Source organism: Anguilla rostrata, chromosome 11 (genome assembly GCF_018555375.3).
Source record: "Anguilla rostrata isolate EN2019 chromosome 11, ASM1855537v3, whole genome shotgun sequence".
NCBI lineage: Eukaryota > Metazoa > Chordata > Actinopteri > Anguilliformes > Anguillidae > Anguilla > Anguilla rostrata.
This window is the reverse complement of record NC_057943.1, coordinates 4,493,582-4,514,700: the sequence shown is the minus strand read 5'-3', so window position 1 is coordinate 4,514,700 and position 21,119 is coordinate 4,493,582. Positions and strand designations below refer to the sequence as shown.

Genomic DNA, 21,119 nt, shown 5'->3' with positions numbered 1-21,119 from the left:
TAGCTTTATTCCGCGCACAGCGTGTTGAGGGGGAAGGGGTGTCAGATACCTCCAGGACTGGAGTTCACACTGAAGAGAACAGCTTTTTAATTTATTATTTTTAGCACCGTTTCCCTCATGTCTCTGATTTTAACTCATCCTCTGTCCCTTACATCACCCCCCCCCCCCCCCCCCCCCCCCCCCAGTCTCCCGCCAACGTGGAGAAGGCCCTGCGTCTCTTCAGCCAGCTGCTGCACAACAAGATGTTCCTGCTCACCTTCATCCACACGCTGGAGGCCCAGCGCTCCTTCTCCATGCGCGACCGCGGCAACGTGGCCTCCCTCCTGATGGCGGCGCTGCAGGGGCGCATGGAGTACGCCACCGTGGTGCTCAAGCAGCTGCTGGCCGACCTGATCGAGAAGAACCTGGAGAACCGCAACCACCCCAAGCTGCTGCTCCGGAGGTGTGGCCCTCTCGCTCTGCGGCCCTGTTAACGTGCGGTCGGAATGCTCTCGGCTCAACGTTCTAATGCTGATGTCACAATCGCTACTGGCGACTGAAAGCAATGAGAGTTCTAGAACGCTGACTTAGAATTCTGAAGAATAAAAAAAAAAAAACAGTCCAGTAAAACCTACTCTTTTCAATTGGTTAATAATAATCATGTGTTTAATCAGTGTTGCTATTACCCTAATGAATATTTAAATGAATATGTATATATTTAATGCAGGAGGTCGAAGAGTAATAATAATTGTAACTAAATTATGTTAACACAGGGCTCTTCATTCAGGGTGGTTAAAGGATGGGAAATAAAAAGACGCCATTAAAACACAAGTGGTAACTGGAGAGCACCGGCAGCTTTCTGCAGATAGAGGGCTAGCACAGGGGAAGCTGGGTCAAACACTGTCAGAGGAATTATAAGCAAACCCTTATTAGTAATGCATGTTTTTAGGGCCTTGACCCTGTATTAACTTAACGGCAGTGAATTATAAAGGAAGCTTAAATGTAATCAATAAAAATATATGGAGAGATAATGACTTGAATTCTAAAAGCAACTGGTAGTCCATGTCAGGAACTGGCGTTGCAGAAACTGTATTGTGTGTGTGTGTGTGTGTGTCTGTCTGTCTGTGTGTGTGTGTGGGTGTGTTTCTGTGTGTGTGTGTGTGTGTGTGGGTTTGTGTCTGTGTGCATGCATGTGTGTGTATGGTGTGTGAGTGTGTGTGTGTGTGTGTGGTGTGTGGCATGCATGCATGTGTGTGTGTATGTGTATGTGGCATGCATGCGTGTGTGTGTGTGTGTGTGTGTGTGGCATGCGTGAGTGTGTGGTTTGTGTGTGTGTTGTGCGTGATTGTGCACATTAAACTGACCAGCAGGTCCTCCTCTCCCCTCCCCTCCCCTCCAACAGAACCGAGTCTGTGGCGGAGAAGATGCTCACAAACTGGTTTACTTTCCTGCTGCATCGATTCCTCAAGGTGAGTGTGCCTGCTGATCACCGGGCTGATCTTTATCTGCTGCTCTCACACTGATCAGTGTCCTATTCACTCTCCACTCAATAACGGAGATGTCACTGTTCTGTAATGATGGCTAAAAAGAAAACTAGAGTCAGGGCTTGGGTTACAGTTTAAGTTGTTATTTTTGGGTTTGGCACCTCAGTCGTGGTGCTTGTTGCCATTTGCAGAAGGAAGAAATTCCTTTCCTTTTGGGTTCATGCGTGCACTGTTTCTCTGTCATGGTGCTGGCTCTCACTGTTGGTGCTTTAAGTTTGGCTGTGCCCAAGAAAAATAATTTTATTAAGTTTAAAGTTTAGCGTGTGCGGTGGACGTGAAGGCAGAAAAGAGAAAATAAGATGTTTGGTTTTTCACAATTAGATCAGCTTTGTAAACAAATCTGAGTGAATGTTATAAATAAAATTTAGTGAATGATGTCAGATCATTAAATGGTTGTGCTCATGTTGAACTGAGATACTGATCAGAGGAACCAGGAATGCAGTGTGTTTTTTTAATTCTTGTTTTTGAGGGATTGGGGGGGGAACACAAATGAAATAATTTTGTACTGTCTGTGCCCGTCTGTGTTAGTGTTAGACAGCGCACAGTCCTTTACATTTGTCTTTTTCATTAAGACCATGGAAGTCTGGTCCATTGTATTTGCAGACTCTTAAGTGGCTACTGGAATTTGCTTCTGGACGTGCTCCAAGCGTATTTAAGTTACATCGGTGCAGATGTTAAAGTGTTTTGACCCCCATCTCAATCCACCACAAGTGGAATTTTCTCTGCCTGCTAAATTTCACAAAGGGTTTTTTTTTTTTGCCATTTCGCTTCAGAATCATTTACTAATTTCATGCAGTGAGAGTAGCAAAAAAAAAAAAAAAGGTCAAATTCTTCACTCAAGCACCCATTCTTAATCACTTATTCTTATGATGAAACATGTTTTTGAAAGCGTGATTAGTATCCTACATGCTGAAATTCGGGGGGGGGGGGGGGGGGTGGAATAAACCTTACAAAAAGAGGCCCCGTGAGCCAAGACAAATCCTCCCTTTTTTTGAGGTAAAAGAGCTCAGTAGCGTAATTAATATAAAATCCCGACAAGCCTTTGGGGAAAAAAAAAATTTCATTTACCGCTCCCAAAAAAATGGCCCGAGTCCGTCAGGAACGCTCGCCGATAACGCGGCGAGCCTTTTTCTACCGACGCCTGGATCTGAACACGAGAACCGGGGAGCGATTCTGCGGTGCGGCGGAGATAGCACGAGGCTAAGCGCGATAAGCGCGTCTGCGTGCGTTCGTTCGTTCGTTCGGCTGGCGAAGGTTCGGGGGGCTCCCCCTGCGTGTGTGGCTGGTGCGCGGGGGGGATGTCACACTGTAATTAATAATGTCAAGTTAATCGTGCCTAAGGACTAAATCATAGTGTTCTCTCAGTATCACGCTTTAGGCATCAAAAGCTTTTAAGTGGGTAATTGGTGACTTCTGCTCTCTTCACAAACGCTGTTTGGAATGAAGAGTGATTACCCATCTTGCCCCCACTCCCTCTGTGTGTGTGTCTCCTCCTACCCGCCCCCTTTCTCCCTCCCTCTCTCCCTTCCTCCCTCCCTCTCTCTCTCTATCTTTCCTGTCTCTCCTTTTCTCCCACTCTCTGCTTCCCTCTCTCGCCTTCCTCCTAAATTTCTCATGTAAATCCCCCGTCTGTCCATCTTGCTACTTTTTCCTCTTCCCTTCTCTCTCTCTCTCTCTCTTCTGTACCCCTCCATCTTTCATCTGCTCCAATTTTCTCTCTCCCTCTCCTAATTCCCTTTCCTCTTTCTCCTGGCCCCCCCTCTTTCTCTCTGCTCCCCTCTACCTTTTTTTCCCCCCATCTCTCCTGTTTTCCATCTCTATAACAGGAGCGTGCCTGGAGCCTCTGATCATGCTGTACTGTGTGTGTGTGTGTGTGTGTGTGTCTCACCCCTCTCTCTCTCTCTGTGTTACAGGAGTGTGCAGGGGAGCCTCTCTTCATGCTGTACTGTGTGTGTGTGTGTGTGTGTGTGTGCACTCCCTCTCTCTGTGCGGAGTGTGCAGGGGGCCTGTTCATGCTGTATGTGTGTGTGTGTGGTGTGTGTGTGTGTGTGAGTGTGTGTGTGTGTGTGGTCTCACTCTCTCTCTCTCTTTACAGGAGTGTGCATGGGAGCCTCTCTTCATGCTGTACTGTGTGTGTGTGGTGTGTGTGTGTGTGTGTCTACCTCTCTCTGTGTGGAGTGTGCGGAGCCTCATGCTGTACTGTGTGTGTGTGTGTGAGTGTGTGTGTCTCCTCTCCTCTCTGTGTAGGTGCGGAGCCTTTGCTGTAGGTGTGCGTGGTGTGTGCGTGCGTGGGTGTGTGGTCTCACCCTCTCTCTCTCTCTCTGTGTTACAGGAGTGTGCAGGGGAGCCTCTCTTCATGCTGTACTGTGCCATTAAGCAGCAGATGGAGAAGGGCCCCATCGACGCCATCACTGGAGAGGCCCGCTACTCCCTGAGCGAGGACAAGCTCATCCGCCAGCAGATCGACTACAAACAGCTGGTGCGTCTCCCGGGGCAACCGCACGATGCCGCCGCCGCCACCGCCGCGGCGCTCCAGAGCAGCTTGAACCGCCTCGCCCCCCCCCCGGTGGCAGACCCGCCGGGTTCCAAATCCCGCGAAAAAAATGTGCCCGGGCCCACGCATCCCCGTCCGCTGGCACCTCGCTCTCTCTCTCTCTCTCTCTCTCTCCCGCGCTCCGCGAGCGCTCGCTCGCTCGCAAAACGGAGAACGGAGAATATTAGGAGGCGAGAAAGAGAGCTGGCGCCAGGCCGTGTGGCATAAGGCTGAGTTTCTGGCCCCGTCGCCCCCTAGTGGTAGAGCTTTTATTTGCGCTCGGCTGCCTTTCTGGCCCCGTCGCCCCCTAGTGGTAGAGCTTTAACTTGCGCTGTCCGCGCAGCGAGTGGCATGGCCCGGGGGTTCCACGGCTGGCGTGCGCCAATACCGCCAACAACTCTCTTTACCCAAGAGGAGATGTGAGAGTGAAAGGGAAGTGTTGCTTTCTTTTTTTTTTTTTAAGTAACGATTTATGGACCCGTTGTCCAATATGTCACCGGAGTATCGAAGGAAGAACAAGTTCTCAGCTTGAGCGAGCAAGCAAGTGCGCTGTTGATTGGTTCGATGGGAACGCGCTGTCGATTGGCTCGATAGGAGCGAGGGAGGCAGGGACACGGGGGTGTGGAACGAAGACAACCCCCCCCCCCCCGAACGCTCTTGCCGCTCGCTCACTCACACACCGACTCGGAGTGAGTCACACAGAAGCAGGAATTCGCTGAGCTCAGGAAAGCAGTGCTTCTCCACCGCGCTGCTCGGGTCTGTGGGGCCTGGCTGGCTGAGCCTCGCGCTGCCGGTAAACAGTGAACACCGCCCGCCAACGCTTATGATTTACTCAGCGGCCCCCGTCCACTTCCTCATAAAAGTACCCGGGGCCCCCGCAGAGGGGAGGGGGGGTAAAGTTATAAAGACAGTTCCGGAATTCTCCAAAATCACCTTCAATTCATTATTGGTGGAGCGTGGGGGGGGGGTTGTGGGGTGGTGGGGCTGGTGGGGGAGGGGGGGGTGCAAATAAGACACAGTGGTGTGAGGCTGAATGATGCGATGGAAATAAGACCCTCTCCTCTTCCTCCTCCTCCTCCTCCTCCTGCTCGCGAAGCGCGGCCGCGATGTAACGAGCGCAGCACTTCCTTCTCAGCCGGTGGAGGGATCGATAGCCGCCGCCGCCGCCGCCGCGCTGGCAGATGTCAGGAGATCACCGCTAAAGAAATAAGACCTGTCCCTGAAGTGCTGTCTGTTTTACGGGCCCCCCGCTGGAGGTCAGAGGTCACGGCAGAGCATAGTTCTACCCGGCTGTGTAAACCCATTACAGCTCGCCTACTGTATCTCATCTTCGTCCCGCACCGTTCAGAGTGACTGAGATTAAGTGAAATTCCGTCAGTGTGGTAATAGAGCCGCGACCCCCCCCCATTCTCCCCCCCCCAATAACTGTAGGTGTTCCCACTCCTGATTGGTGCACAGTCCCCTAAGGTCTCCTCTGTTATCCCGTCAAACCCAATGTGGCTTCTGGGGTTGAGTCTAGACTTTTATTCAGGCTGTGATGCGCATACACACACACACACTCACACTCACACTCACACTCACACACACACACACACACACACACACACCACTGTGGAACATATTTACCGTTACAGTTAAGTGCACCCAAAGCACCCGAGAAAAATTCTCTGCGGCGTCAGGCTCATATTCACCCCCCCCCCCCCCCCCCCCCTCCGGCGCCAGCATTCATGGCAGATTCTCCACCCCGCTAATCCATGTCCAAAAAAAAAAAGCGGCTCCCAGTCCCCCCCTTTCCTAAATATAACTTGTCTGCGGTTCCTTGAGAATTCTTTAATTTGCTGTGTAATTGGTTTTTAATCAGAAACGCTCCACTTGTTAAATATTTTCTCTTTCGCGTGGCGGAAAAGGGGGGGGGGGGGGGGAGAAATTGACTTTGCTAATGATCAGTGAGTGGCGTTTGCCGCAGATGTCCCGTCCCACCCCCCCCCCTCCGTCCCCCCCCAGCTCCCGTGCCAGATGCCCGTTGCTTTAATCACCTGATTAACGCACCGAGGACACAATGGATTTAAACGGGGTGTGAGCGGCGCGCTGGGCGCACGCTCGCGGAGTTTAAATGAATGAAAGGGAAGTGTAGCGGTAATGACGGCGGCGGCGGCTGGCCCGGGACGTCGTACGTCTCCCGTTTTTTTTCGGGAACGCCCATTGGCTTGTGTCGGTTATCGCGTTCCCCCGTCCGCCGTTCGAACGGCGTGGCGTTAGCCGCGTCGGGCTCCCATTGTTAAACGTTATTGATATCCGGTAAATTTCCCCGGATACAGGAGGCCGTCGCTACCTGAGCCCGGTGAATGTTTTCCGCCCGTATGTATGTGTCCACGGCATAGAGGTTTTACATGTTTGAATGTGGAGACCAGTTAGTGTTTCCTAACAAACATAGTTGTAGTAGTAGCAGCAGTAGCAGTAGTAGCACTAGCAGCAGCACTAGTAGCAGCAGTAGCAGTAGTAGCAATAGCAGCAGCACTAGTAGTAGCAGTAGCAGTAGCAGTAGCAGCAGCGCTAGTAGTAGCATTAGCAGTAGTAGCAGTAGCAGTAGCAGCAGTAGCAGCAGTAGCAGCAGTAGTAGTAGCAGTAGTAGCAGTAGTATCAGTAGCAGTAGTAGCAGTAGTATCAGTAGCAGTAGCAGCGGTAGTAGTAGCAGTAGTATCAGTAGCAGTAGCAGCAGTAGTAATAGCAGTAGCAGTAGCAGCAGTAGTAGCAGTAGCAGCAGTAGTAGCAGCAGCAGTAGCAGTAGTATCAGTAGCAGTAGTATCAGTAGCAGTAGCAGCAGTATAAGCAGTAGCAGTAGGAGCAACAGCAGCACTCATATCATTCCACATTTTGCAGTTTTATTTAGCAGACTCTTGTCCAGAGCAAAGTTACAAGGCTACTGTGGCTTCATGTTATATTAAGTACATAAAACATGAAGTAAAATAATCCAGGTACAGCTTGCAGGCTACTGTAGCGTGACTGTGAATATGCATCAAAATAATGAAAATTAAGGAAGTAATCTCGCAGTTTGTGTTCTCCTGAGTTTCATCTGTATATAGCACTAGTGTCTCCATACAGTAGATCCTAATGATGATCTATGGCAGCATTGCACATGATTTACAACAGACAAATGCCATCTTCACCAATACGATGCTGTGGTCTGTATGCTACTACAGTTGAGCCCAGAAGGTATCAGTGGATGTGTAGATAAAATAAAAGATATAACTTCCCGAGCCTCCGTTTGGACACTGCAGACATTTTTCTCGCTAGCTCAGAGCTACTCTCGCTGGCTCAGAGCTACTCTCGCTAGCTCAGAGCTGCTCTCGCTGGCTCAGAGCTGCTCTCGCTAGCTCTGAGCTGCTCTCGCTAGCTCTGAGCTGCTCTCGCTAGCTCTGAGCTACTCTCGCTAGCTTAGAGCTGTTCTCGCTAGCTCTGAGCTACTCTCGCTAGCTCTGAGCTACTCTCGCTAGCTCTGAGCTACTCTGTATTCTTCCCTAGTTACAGGCTTTGATTACGTAATAAAAAAAGTGAACCGAAAAGGATCTTACTGCGATACTGGGTTTAGCTGAAGAGGAAATGTTTTCATTTGTATGTCTAATTCTCAGAAAGGCTATAATTTTTTTAAAAAGGTGCCTAAAAGAAGGCAGTTAAACCTGTTATTTTGGTCACAAAATATAACATCTTTGAACAGTGAACCCCCCCACCCCCCCCCCCGCACATACAAGTTTGTTATGTTAAAAAAGGTTCTGCATTTATAAAGTGTTTTAAAAAAATAAAAAAAAAAAAAGGGGGGTGGGGGTAGTCCACTGTACATTCTGTGACACCTGGTTGAGCCGGGAGATGGACTGCCTGGGATCATTGAGAATTGGATTTTCTGCCAATTTGCCCTCGGCCTCATAAGCTCGCTCCCCCCCCCCCCCCGTGGCGCGAAATCCCAGCGATCAATGAAGCAGAGAGCGGCAGTTCTCTTATTGTCCCTCTGCAGTCACTAATAAATATTTGCAGGTGTCAGACTAAGTATTTGCGGCTTTCAAATTCAATTTCGCCGAACGACCGTTTTGTAGCGTTATTGAATGACCGCGGGTTTGTGTGCGGTAGGGTCTCGCTGTTAATTCAGCCGAGAACGCTGCCGATTTTAAAGCCGGATCCGCCATCGTAAACGGAAATCCAAACGGACCTTAGGAGAGTTCCGGGAGCTCCGAACGTTTAATTATGCCGTCGGTGTATCGAAATTTCCCTTTTTTTGCAATTAAGAGATTAAGAAATGGGTCAAGGGCGGCAGGTGCTTTATAACATTTTATTTATTAATTTATTTTTTAAAAATAATTTCTGTGCGTACGCGTGAGCTGTGTTCTGGAGTACCTGTGTGGTGTGCCCTACTTGCTGGGCGAATTTCAAGAGCCTGGTTTCCCCCCACCCCCCCCTTCTGTCTGCGTAGTGGATCTGAAGTCTGTAAATGGTAAATGGACTACATTTATATAGCGCTTTTATCCAAAGCGCTTTACAATTGATGCCTCTCAGTCACCCATTCACACGTACACTCACACACCAACGGTGAAAGGCTGCCATGCAAGGTACCAGTCAGCTCGTTGGGAGCAGTTAGGGGTTAGTGTCTTGCTCAGGGACACCTTGACACGCCCAGGGCAGGGGATCGAACCAGCTACCCTCCAACTGCCAGACAACCGCTCTTACCTCCTGAGCTATGTCGCCCTGTATATAATCCCCCTTCCTCCTCCCTCCTCTTCCTCAGACGCTGATGTGCATTCCCCCGGAGGGCGAGGCGGGCACGGAGGTCCCGGTGAAGGTGCTGAACTGCGACACGGTGACGCAGGTGAAGGACAAGCTGCTGGACGCCGTGTACAAGGGCATCCCCTTCTCCCAGAGGTCTCAGGCCGAGGACATGGACCTGGGTGAGAGCGAGAGAGAGAGAGAGCCTTCGTCTACAGGGCATTCTGGGATATCTGTACCTCCAGGGTTATTATGGGCAGTAAGAAAAAAAAGCACGGTTAAGATGGTGGACACCCCCCCCCCCATCCTACAATGCAGTATTTAAATAGGACTCCAATTCTAAAAACTTTTCTTTTTTTTTTCTTTTTTTTCTGAGTAATCCCCTTAACCCATCTCTCCCCCCACAGATTTTGCAGCATTTTTTTTTTTGGATGTGGAAATCTGTGAAATCTATGGAGAGGATAAACCTCTTGAGATGAATCATCTTAATTTCAAGGGTGTCCTAAAAAATTCTCCTTCCTCCAAAAAGATATGGTTGAATGTGTAGGTGGTCATGGCAAATTAAAAAGAAAAAAAATAATTTATACATTTAAATTTGAGTTGCAGAAGTTCTGAGATATGAGTGAAGATTTCACGAAGTCTGATTCTCCTCTGGCCAGAATGGCGACAGGGACGTCTTACCCGGATCATCCTCCAGGATGAAGACGTCACCACCAAGATCGAGAGCGACTGGAAGAGGCTGAACACCCTGGCACACTACCAGGTACCGCAACACCTGTACGGCACACACACACACACCTGTACAGCACACACACACACACACCTGTACGGCACACACACACCTCTAAGGACACAGACTCATTACGCTCACGTATGCCAGCAACACACACGTGTGCACACCACGCAAACACACGCCACGCAGCCACACCCTAGAACACAGCCTACGCTCACTATGCCAGCACACACCTTGCACGCAGCACGGCACACACACACCTCTAAGGACACACGACCTACCTTATCAGACCACACTGTGCCGCTGCCGACCACACCCTTAGCACCTTCCAGTTTGACATCATTGGACACACACACACAACATGACACATACACCAGCTCACAACACACAGCACACCCATCACACTCACCCACAGTACATACCCACACACACACGCACGCACGCACGCACACAAGCATTAAGGTCCTTTTCATATTCTGAGCGTATGCCACTTCTTAGCTATTCCGCACACATTCTGAAAGCCCATTGCACTGAGAACAGACTCTAATGCAGAATCCCATTTTCCAGTGTAAGTGTTCTTCTTTTTTTTTTTTTTTTTGCGTTTCTGCGGTAACGTACCTGTGGTCTCCAGGTAACGGACGGTTCCCTGGTGGCCCTGGTCCAGAAGCAGGTCTCGGCCTACAACATCGCCAACTCCTTCACCTTCACCCGCTCCCTCAGCCGCTACGGTGAGAAACACGCCCCCCCTTTCGTCTCCATGGCAGCGCGGCGGCTCGTAACCCGCCAATGCGCGATCTCGCCTCTGCCACACACACACTCACGGATCATGAGTATAGAGCAGGAACACGCGTGTGTGTGCGTCTCCATCTTGCATTTAACACGAGGCAAGGCGCGGCGTGGAATTATCAGAGGCGATCGCGCCCAAAAAAACGTTTTGTTAAAACTACGTGTCGCTAAAAAGACGTGTTGTTATTCCTCAGTGTCGGGGATCTTATGCAGTCCACACACTGATGGCTTTTTAGATCCACGGTAGAAGCATATTCGTCATTGCATACCAATACGAGTTAAGATCCATCCATCCATTCTTCTAACCGCTTAGTCCAAGTCAGGGTCACGGTGGCAATTAGGATGAATTAAAACGCTTTTTATAAATTGTAAAAATAACAATAATAATAGCTTGAAGCTAAAGCTACCTGATAGACCCCCTCCCCCGCTCTTGTACTGTAATGCACGGAATGTCCCCTGCCCTGACCGGTCACCATTCCCCCCCCCCCCTTACAGAGAGCCTCCTGAGGACGTCCAGCAGCCCGGACAGCCTGCGCTCCCGTGCCCCCATGATCACGCCCGACCAGGAGACGGGCACCAAGCTCTGGCACCTGGTGAAGAACCACGAGCACGCGGACCAGCGCGAGGGCGACCGCGGCAGCAAGATGGTGTCCGAGATCTACCTGACGCGCCTGCTGGCCACCAAGGTAAGCCCCTTTATCTGGAGATCTACCTGACGCGCCTGCTGGCCACCAAGGTGAGCCCCTTTATCTGGAGACCTACCTGACGCGCCTGCTGGCCACCAAGGTAAGCCCCTTATCTGGAGATCTACCTGACCCGCCTGCTGGCCACCAAGGTAAGCCCCTTTATCTGGAGATCTACCTGACCGGCCTGCTGGCCACCAAGGTAAGCCCCTTAATCTGGAGATCTACCTGACCGGCCTGCTGGCCACCAAGGTGAGCCCCTTATCTGGAGATCTACCTGACGCGCCTGCTGGCCACCAAGGTAAGCCCCTTATCTGGAGATCTACCTGACGCGCCTGCTGGCCACCAAGGTAAGCCCCTTATCTGGAGATCTACCTGACGCGCCTGCTGGCCACCAAGGTAAGCCCCTTATCTGGAGATACTGACCTGCTGGCCACCAAGGTGAAGCCCCTTTATCTGGAGATCTACCTGACGTGCCTGCTGGCCACCAAGGTAAGCCCCTTTCTGGAGATCTACCTGACCGCCTGCTGGCCACCAAGGTGAGCCCCTTATCTGGAGATCTACCTGACACGCCTGCTGGCCACCAAGGTAAGCCCCTTATCTGGAGATCTACCTGACGCGCCTGCTGGCCACCAAGGTAAGCCTGGAGATCTACCTGACGCGCCTGCTGGCCACCAAGGTAAGCCCCTTATCTGGAGATCTACCTCACGCGCCTGGTGGCCACCAAGGTGAGCCCCTTATCTGGAGATCTACCTCACGCGCCTGGTGGCCACCAAGGTGAGCCCCTTATCTGGAGATCTACCTGACGCGCCTGCTGGCCACCAAGGTGAGCCCCTTTATCTGGAGATCTACCTGACCTGCCTGCTGGCCACCAAGGTAAGCCCCTTATCTTGAGATCTACCTGACCTGCCTGCTGGCCACCAAGGTAAGACTTGTCTAGTCGCTAGCGACATTTTCCTCTGTCTTATTTGGGAGAAGGAGGAGGTTGAGCTAGTGAGGAAGGTAAGGTTGTAGCTCTATCATCAAATCTCTTGTAATCATGCCTCACTTCTAGTTTGACTTGACATAACTTTACTGATGTAGCCAGTGCTTTGCTGTGCGAACTAAACTTGATGGACATGGCTGTGAGTTGTACCTTATCTGACCTGTAAAAACGTAAATGTAAATAAAAAATGCAAAGTGAGCAGAGGCGTGGTTCGGACCCCACACACCCCCGTAAGAGATGTATCCCCCCCGTCCCCCGTCCCCCCGTCCCGTCTCGCCGCAGGGCACGCTGCAGAAGTTCGTGGACGACCTGTTCGAGACGGTCTTCAGCACGGCCCACCGGGGCAGCGCCCTGCCCCTCGCCATAAAGTACATGTTCGACTTCCTGGACGAGCAGGCGGACCGCCGGCAGATCAGCGACCCCGACGTGCGGCACACCTGGAAGAGCAACTGGTGAGCGCCGGACCCCCCCGGGGGGGGATGGAGGGACGCGGGACGGGGGGGGGGTGCGATTGCGCAATCTGCGTGTTCCCCACGTTTTCTTGTTCACTCGAAGGACAGGGTCATCCTGCTTCCTGAGGGGGCGGAGTCACCCGCAAGCACGGGCGCGAGACAGCGGTTGGTTTGCCAGACTCGGTGAGCGCTCTCTCCGGCGCTACAGCGCACCGGGGGGGGTCCTGTTTTAGGCCCTCTTTCTTGAGGCTTTCTGTCCTCCCCCCCACTCCCACCTCTCATTCTACTCGCCCTGCCTCTCTCCTCTCCCTCGTACTCCGTTTACCTCTCTCTCTCAACTCCTCTCCTTCTCCTCGTCCTCTCCCTCCCCACTCACGTCTTCTTCTTCTTCTCTCCCTTCTCCTCTCTCCTCTCTCTCCTCTCTCCCTCCCTCCCTCCCTCTCTCTCTCTCTGTCTCTCTGTCACTCCCTCCCTCTCTCTCCTCTCCTCCTCTCTCTCTCTCTCTCTCCCTCCCTCCCTCTCTCCCCCTCTCCTCCTCCCTCCCTCTCCCTCTCTCTCCCTCTCTCTCACTCTCCCTCCCTCCCTCTCTCTCTCTCCCCCCCAGCCTCCCGCTGAGGTTCTGGGTGAACGTGATCAAGAACCCGCAGTTCGTCTTCGACATCCACAAGAGCAGCATCACGGACGCCTGCCTGTCGGTGGTGGCCCAGACCTTCATGGACTCCTGCTCCACCTCCGAGCACCGGCTGGGCAAGGACTCGCCCTCCAACAAGCTGCTCTACGCCAAGGACATCCCCAACTACAAGAGCTGGGTGGAGAGGTGGGACGCTGTGTGGTATCACCGTCTACAGCAGGGCTGCCCAACCCTGCTCCAGCAGATCTACCATTTCTGTTGGTTTTCATTTGAACTCTTAATTTGGCACACCTGATTCTATTAATTATGAGCTCGTTAAGATCTCTAGCTGCTGACTGAGGTGTGTTTTGTTAGGACTGGGGTGTAAGCCAACAGGATGGTAGATTTCCAGTAACAGGGTTGGGCATCCCTGGTGAATGAGGTGTGCTTTTGTCTTTGTCTGTTTTGACTGTCTTTTAAAATACATTATGTATTTTTTATGCTTATTCGAACGCACCAGGTATTACAGAGACATAAGCAAGATGCCCAGCATCAGCGACCAGGATATGGATGCCTATCTGGTGGAGCAGTCCCGTCTCCATGCCAACGAATTCAACCCACTCAGTGCCCTCAGCGAGCTCTACTTCTACATCAGCAAGTACAAAGAGGAGGTGCGTATCCGCCACCGCGCGCCAACCGTATCCACCGCCATACGCCGAACGTAACTGCCACCGCGTGTGCCAAGCGGCCATTTTGAGCTTCGGTGTAATCACTGTAATTCCCTGATGCCTGCTCTTCCTTAATGGCTGTTTAGTAAAAAAAAAACGGTTTTCCTGTAAGCTCTGCCGTCTTTAAATTGGCCGAGTATAGATCCCTGATCCCTCTCGATCGCCGGCCTGTCGATTACAGGCTCGGCCCCGTTTTAATTATGTTTCAATTAGCGCTCGTTTCTTAAGTGCGCCCGGCCCGTGATGTCTCAGCTCGGCGTTTCCCTTTATCTGTTAGCTTCTTTTAACGGCACTAAATACCTGGATGATTCATGTCAGACGGGCTGAGTTCGGCCTGCGATGGTGGACAGCGCATGTCCAGTGTTGGCGAGCAGTTTGATTTTTGCAGTAGTTTGCTGGTAGTTCAACTACATTCAAATTTGTGTCGCGGTTAACTACGAGAATTACCAACTACTTTTGGCCCTGAAATATTGTTTTTTTCCCCCACTCCTTTTTTATCAAATACCATCTTCTCTCTCTATTTTCCCTCTGATCCCGATTGGTGGGAAGCACTCTGCTCAACTATAGTTGCCAGTTGGTCAAAAACCAATCGCCACACATTGCTGGTTCTCCCCATTTTTTTTTTATTGATTTATTTTTACAAAGTAGTTATATATTTACCTATTTTTGCGTAATTGTAGTTCCACAAGCTACGTTTCTCTTTAGGGTTGCTTGTTTGTAGTTCAGCTGCCTTTTCAGTGTGAAGTAATTGGCGGTTTGTAAAACTACACTTCCCAGAGTACCTTTCCCAGCACTGCTTACATCTCTGTTCCTTCCTTTTCTCACCGCCAGATCCTGACGGCGTTGGACAGGGACGGATACTGCCGCAAACACAAACTGCGACACAAACTGGAACAAGCCATTAACCTGATGTCAGGCAGCAGCTGAGGAGAGGGGCCGGGGGGGGGGGGGGTTTTGTGGGGAAAGGGGCAGGGTTTTGGGGTTGGGGGGGGAGGGGGGGCGGGGTTAGTGGCAGGGGGCGGGGTTTTTTGGTGAACTGGCCTGTGCTGGGTCATGAGCGGATGATGTGAGACACTGGACAATCAACACTAAAGAACCACAGCACAGCGTACTGAGCCCAGGGTCCTCGGCACGGACCCCGCGGTCCGACCCGCTCTCCCTTGACGCCGTTTCTGCCGCAGCAGCGACGCGCAACGATTTCCGTCCGATGTTTTTTTTGGGGGGGGATTTTTTTGTTCGTTTTTTTTTTTTCGTTTTTAATTCTCCACACTGGCTTTTTCCCCAATGGAAAAAAAAAAAAAAAAACGAATCAAAAAAAAAAAAAAGAAAACTTTAGTAACTGCCTGACCGTATGGAGGGAAAACTGCTGTGCATCTTATGAGATACATTCCATGAAAGGCATACATACCGTTGCCTTGGAAACTGTGCTGAATTGCCAAGCTAGTGCCATGGATAAAATAATAGTTTTTGGTCTTGGATGAAAGAATGATGACAATGCTATTGATAAAGATGACAGTCAAAAAAAAGAAAAGAAAAAAAACAGACACACACACACAAAAAAAGAAGGAAAACACAAAAAATAACGACACATTCTCAGCAGAAGTCCTGGGAGCAGATGGGAATTGAGACTTTTTTGTTTTTTTGTTGTTGTTTTTGTTTTTTGTTCTGGACGTGATAATGGACATGATAATGGACGAGATAATGGACATGATAATGGACGAGATAATGGACGGGTTTGAGTGAAACCCTCTGCCTAGAGGGTGTCCCAGGCAGAGAGGAGAGAACCCTGCGCTCCTCTGTCGTCGTGGAAACGGAGGAGGGCCCGGTTGTTTTGGGGAAAGCTTACCGAATCGACGGAAGAGACCAAACCGCAGGATCACCAGTGGCCTGAGGAGAGAACTGCATTGATGGGGCGGGGGGAGGGGGGTTGGGGGTAGGGATTTCGGGGGTGGGTGGGTAGGTGTGGGCAGGGAGGTGTGGGTAAGTGGATGATGGGGGGGGGGGGGGCTGCTCAGCTGACACCCTCTTACCTACAAAAGCGCCTTTTAATTTTATTTTTTTACTTGAATTTGGGGCCAAAAACGGACTCTGGAAAGTGAAGGAAGTGAGTCCTGAGGAGCTTGCCTTTTCCGTCGCGTGCGTGAAGGAATCTTTAAATCCCTCCCGAATAATGGGCCTTAGTCCCCCTGGCTGTCCCCCCTGACCCCGCCCACTATCTCGCCTTCCGCACCGCTCTTTATCCGCAGAGGGTTACAGATGTCCCGCCCATGGCTCGTCTGCACCCCTGCCGTGGAAAGCGCGCACACACACACACACGCCGAAACACACATACAGGTACGTCCACATACATACAGACACACACACGCCGAAACACACATACAGGTACGTCCACATACATACAGACACACTCAAACTGAAACACGCGTTCAGACGCTGCAACACACACACAGACACGCACGCGCAAACACACAGGTACTGAAACACACATACAGACACACACACGTATGCGCACACACACACACACACAAACAGGCGCACACACACACACACACCGCAGACAGGATGTAGGACGTCCCGAATTGAGCCGATCCACTGAGAGCAATAAGTGCCGTCCCGACAGCTAGCCGCAATCGACACACCTTCACCGTCCCGTCCGTTTGGCGAAAACACACCCCCCAGCTGCATTACCGAGCGTACACACAGTCTGTTTGAGCAGAGCTGTCACCCTGGAAACGACGAGCTTCATACACGTGACACGACAGCAAGCACAGACACTGAAGCAGGTGGCAGCACAACTTCGCCTTCTCCCGTCAGGGTTCAGAGTTCAAGTTTACAGCCACGCCAAATGTGAAACCGCAGCGCACATCGCTATGACGACTGCACTGTGATTGGTTGGGGGGGGAGGGGGGAGGGGGTGGGGCTGTTCCATTCACATTGCCACACTCTAATAAAAATGGAGTGGTGACTTTTAATATAGTTGCTTTGACCCGCTGATAATTTGGATCTTAGCGATGTGGTTATTCATTACTCTCTCTCTCTCTCGCTATTAGAATAACGACAGAATGATATTAAAAAACCGGCCAGTATCGCCCGGCAACACCGAGGCCCGTTTTATTAAATACGCGAGCGGTTCCGCGTGTGCCGTCGTTCGGTCCAGACGCTTTCCACGGCAGGGGTGCTCCCCAGTATCACCATGGTCTCCTGAGGTCGTAATACTGGTCCCCCCACGATCGCCATTTCAACACTGGGTGGTGTGAGGAGGGGAAAACAGACCGGAATTAGGGGCGAACCGAGCGAGCCTGGGAATATTTTAAAATCCGTTTTCATTAATTGCCTGGTTCTGAGTTCCGCCCTGTTCCAACGATTAAGTATTTATTGTTTAATTTATTACGTATTTATTTTTTTTAACAGACGCAGGTGCGCACTGTTTTCTCCAATAAGCAGTGAATTCCACTGGGGGCTGAGCATAATTTCATACTTGAACTTTTTAATTTTTAATTCTTTTTTTTGCATAACACATGAATAACAGGACCAGAAGGATTGTCTGAATGACGGTGTAATTTACAGGGCTCAAGATTTAATGGGGCACTAGTCTGTGCTTAGTGCTCAGCTGTTTTTCTTTTTCTTTACATCTACAAATGTCAGCTAAATTAACCCTTTCAAGTGCAGGTTTTTTGGAATTTTTTTTTTCCTTCAACATTCTGTGTCCGTGTCCTAGAACTCTGTGGCTTTCAATTTCCAGTAGTGATTGTGACATCAGCATTAGAATGTTCAGTTAACATTCTAACCACATATTTGTGCACCTCTCACCTTAAAAGGGTTAAACAAAATGAGCAAGGAACAGGCAGGACCGTGCAATGGCTGCCACTGCCATGTCACTCTTCTCGCCCTCTAGTGCTGAAACACTGTAACTGCAGGAGCAGTGCGCTCTGCTATTTCACAAACGAGGGACACAACCGTTTTCAACGACACTTTCCTCCAGCAACAGCCAGTAGGCAAGTTCATGGTTGAATTATATGTTTATGGTAGAGAGAGAGTACAGTCCTGAGAGAGCATTGAGAAAACTACAGATCACAGTGGCCATGTGAACCGGATTTGTGCCTTACATGCACTACTAGAAAGAGTAGACAGCAAAGATGCATAAAATTAAATGGCGGCATTTAATTTTTTTGCTGCCCTTAATATAAGCTGATAATTCTGTTACATTGCCGTGAATAATATACACAATTAAGTACACTACCGTTTGTACCCCCAAAGTAACGCAACCTGATTGTAATAGCGTATAATTATCTGCAGTTTGAGGTAACCACACCACGTAATTACAGGTTGATTACAACCAGGGTTCACCATTGGATACTGGTAGTAAAATGGAAAGATTTTTTAATTTGTTTACTGTTGGCCTGTTTGGGGGGGGGGGGAAACCGTATAGGTATGAAATGTCTTTTTGCCAGCGCAGTCCTTTCTATAAATATGGGGGTTTTTCTTCCCCACATTCAGGGTTTATCTAATGGGTAAATTACTAGTGTCCTGTACAATTATAAAGGTGTCTTAACCCTGCTGCTGGCAGACAAACCATAATTCTCTAAAAAAGCTTCTCTCACTCACACATAGACTGAATAGTAGTGATAATCTATTCTAAGAGTATATACTGAAAAATAATGCTATTGATATGTTAATAATAATAATAATAATAATAATGTCTGTTTTAACCAAAAATGAGACCATTGTGAGACCTGGTTTTCTAGAAGCAATGGAATTTTTGCAAACAGGTAGTCTGCAAATTTAAAACAACCAGGATAAGATCAGATACACTTTATTGAACCCCGTGGGGTCATTTTGTCCCCTGCATTTAACCCATCCTAGTTGCTTATAGGAGCAGTGGGCAGCCACAGTGCAGCGCCCGGGGACCAACTCCAGCTCTGAGGCCAGTGCCATGGTCGAGGGCAATGGCAGGAGCGCACCTGACCCTGACATATACTGTGTCTTTAAAACTGAATCGTTAGAGATGTAGGGCGCGCATCTCGAACCCCCAGTGGCTCAGGCCCGCCCAACCCCCACCATTTCTTAACACGTTAACACTTTAGTTCAGGGGTGTGCGATCTTATCCGAAAAAAGGGCCCGGTGTGGGTGCAGGTTTTTTTTTTTGTTTTAACCCAGCACTAAGACACCTGATTCTGCTTATCACTGTCTTGGTTGAAAGACCATCATCAGTTGAATCAGGTGTCTCGGTGCTGGACTGAAACAAAAACCCCTGCACCCGCCCCCGGCCCTGTCTGGATAAGACTGGACACCCCCCTGCTTTAGATTCTCATTAAAATCAGCACAAGGCCGTGTTTACGTTCCCTGTGCAAAAAAAATACTGTGCGTTATATCCACACACACACACACACACAGTCTTTGAACCTGCGCTGGCTTTATTTAACGCAGCATCTGGGAACAAGCGTGTTTGCCGAAAATAGGCGGTCGGACTAATTAATTTTTTTTTTTTTTTTTTAAAGCAGCAGGGATAATTTACAAAGAAGTAATGTATCCGAAAGTTATTTTTTGTGTTAATTCTGGTGGGGAAATGAGGGGCCGTTGATTTGCATGTGGATCTGTGGTGGGGGTTTAATCCTCCCCCAAGCGAGGGGGGAGGTGCGGGGGGTGGGGGGGGGGGAGAGGCGGTTCGGTCAGAATTACTGCCGGGCCGGCTAGCGAAAAAAGCTGCTCGGTCAGCACCGCAGGTGTATGACGGAATCACAGAGCTCCGGTTTGAACCACTTTATGAAATTAGAGAAAATAATAAATCCTTGGACAAAATAAACAAATAAATAAATAAAAAGGAAAGAAGGAAAAACCCGAGCGGCGAATCGTATTTGATTTAGCGCCTTTTGGTTTCGGTGTCAGCTCGCAGAGCTTGCAGTGAGTTTGCGGTTGAGGCTGGCTGTGGAGCTACGTACACAAAAAACACAAAAAGCGGTCGGGGGGTTTTTGAGTGAAACGAATGCCTAAAAATAAAACATAAAATAAATGAAATAAAAAAAACACAGTAGAGGCCCATAGCCATACGTCGAGCCAGTCAGTGGAGGGGCCGAACATGGGGCAGGGGGTGGGGGTGGGGGTGGTGGGGTGGGGGGGGGACAGCTCAGAGCCACACTGTACGCTATGGTCTTTTATTGTAATGTGCTATGTACTGCTACATTAACATAGGCACCTGTTATTGTGAGAAGAGCGCGAGAGAGAGAGACTGAAGAGAAGAATGGGTGCAAAGTCGTGGTGTTTCTCAGTAGATACTGTAGAAGATATTTGTCGGTTTTAGGTCCATAACTGCATTTCAGTCAGTGTTCTAGTTAAAAAATAAAATAAAAAATTAAAATAAAAAAAATCATTTTCGTCATAAAAATAAATGAAATTTTTTATTTTATTTATTCGTCAGTTCTGTTCTGCTTTGTTTATCCCAAATGTTTGAATCCATTTTATCGTAACAAACTTGTTTACAATTTCAAAGATATATGGAGTTATATTAACAATGTGTCCGGAGAGGAAGTGACTTTGTGAGTGGCTGCTTGACTGGTTGGATGATTGCTCTGCCTAGTTCTTAATTATATATAAATATATAAATATATTTTGTATAATTATTTGTTAAAAATGTTTCTTTTTAAATTATTGTTTCTTTGTTCCGTTTGTCTGTATGTTCGTTTGAAGGAGTTGTAGTAATTGATCCTTTGGAACGCTGGCTGCAATGAAGTGTTTTGTATATATTTGCACTTTTTTGACTCAGTCCGAGGTTTTCAAAAGATGGGATTATAACTTAATGTTCAAAATTACACGCATGGTGTTTTTGTTTTGCTAATTAAAAATATGTGGATGATGCTGTATGTGCCAAAACGTTTGTTTACACTTTCCACTGGGATTAATTTCTGATGGGGGTGTGGGGGGGGTTGGGTGTGGGGGGGTGAGGGGTGTGAGAATGAGGTTAGATTTTGAAGTGAAGACATTTGTATCAAAGTTTTAATGTGCCATTTAACTCAAAGTACAGGCATGTATCAGTTCTACGTATTTGAGGCTTATTCTAGAAATTCCAAAGCTGTTTGAATCAGAATATGCTGTGAACACAGGTCAGGTTTTGAAATTGAGAAGGTTGGATAGTCATGAACTGACTCACTAGTGTCAACAACCAGGGGGGGGCGCCAGGGATTTTGGGGCCCCATGAAAAGGTCTTGCACTGGGACCCACCACCCCAGGCCATCCCGGAAAACCCTATGTTCTCATATTTTTTTTGGGGTCCCCTAACCCCCGCCCCCCCCCTCCCATACGACCCCTATCCACAACAGCAAGATACCATAAAGGTGCCA

At 49.4% G+C, this 21,119-nt stretch overlaps 1 protein-coding gene and 1 long non-coding RNA gene across 2 annotated transcripts in view; both read left to right on the top strand.

Annotated features, from left to right (window-relative positions):
- The window catches only part of plxna3 (plexin A3), a 172,239-nt gene extending 156,906 nt beyond the window's left edge, over positions 1 to 15,333 (top strand). The window contains exons 22-32 of the mRNA XM_064300615.1: positions 186 to 442; positions 1,382 to 1,448; positions 3,856 to 4,002; positions 8,831 to 8,990; positions 9,468 to 9,571; positions 10,173 to 10,269; positions 10,823 to 11,013; positions 12,278 to 12,447; positions 13,052 to 13,264; positions 13,578 to 13,728; positions 14,617 to 15,333. Coding sequence (XP_064156685.1) covers positions 186 to 442; positions 1,382 to 1,448; positions 3,856 to 4,002; positions 8,831 to 8,990; positions 9,468 to 9,571; positions 10,173 to 10,269; positions 10,823 to 11,013; positions 12,278 to 12,447; positions 13,052 to 13,264; positions 13,578 to 13,728; positions 14,617 to 14,712 — 1,653 coding nt within the window. The 3' untranslated portion in view covers positions 14,713 to 15,333. The remainder of the gene's footprint in view (positions 1 to 185; positions 443 to 1,381; positions 1,449 to 3,855; positions 4,003 to 8,830; positions 8,991 to 9,467; positions 9,572 to 10,172; positions 10,270 to 10,822; positions 11,014 to 12,277; positions 12,448 to 13,051; positions 13,265 to 13,577; positions 13,729 to 14,616) is intronic.
- A 427-nt stretch (positions 15,334 to 15,760) lies between these two features.
- On the top strand, positions 15,761 to 20,640 carry LOC135235283 (uncharacterized). Its single transcript, XR_010324335.1, has 2 exons — positions 15,761 to 16,119; positions 16,168 to 20,640. It is a non-coding gene; the product is annotated as an uncharacterized LOC135235283 (long non-coding RNA).
- Positions 20,641 to 21,119: the final 479 nt, after the last annotated feature.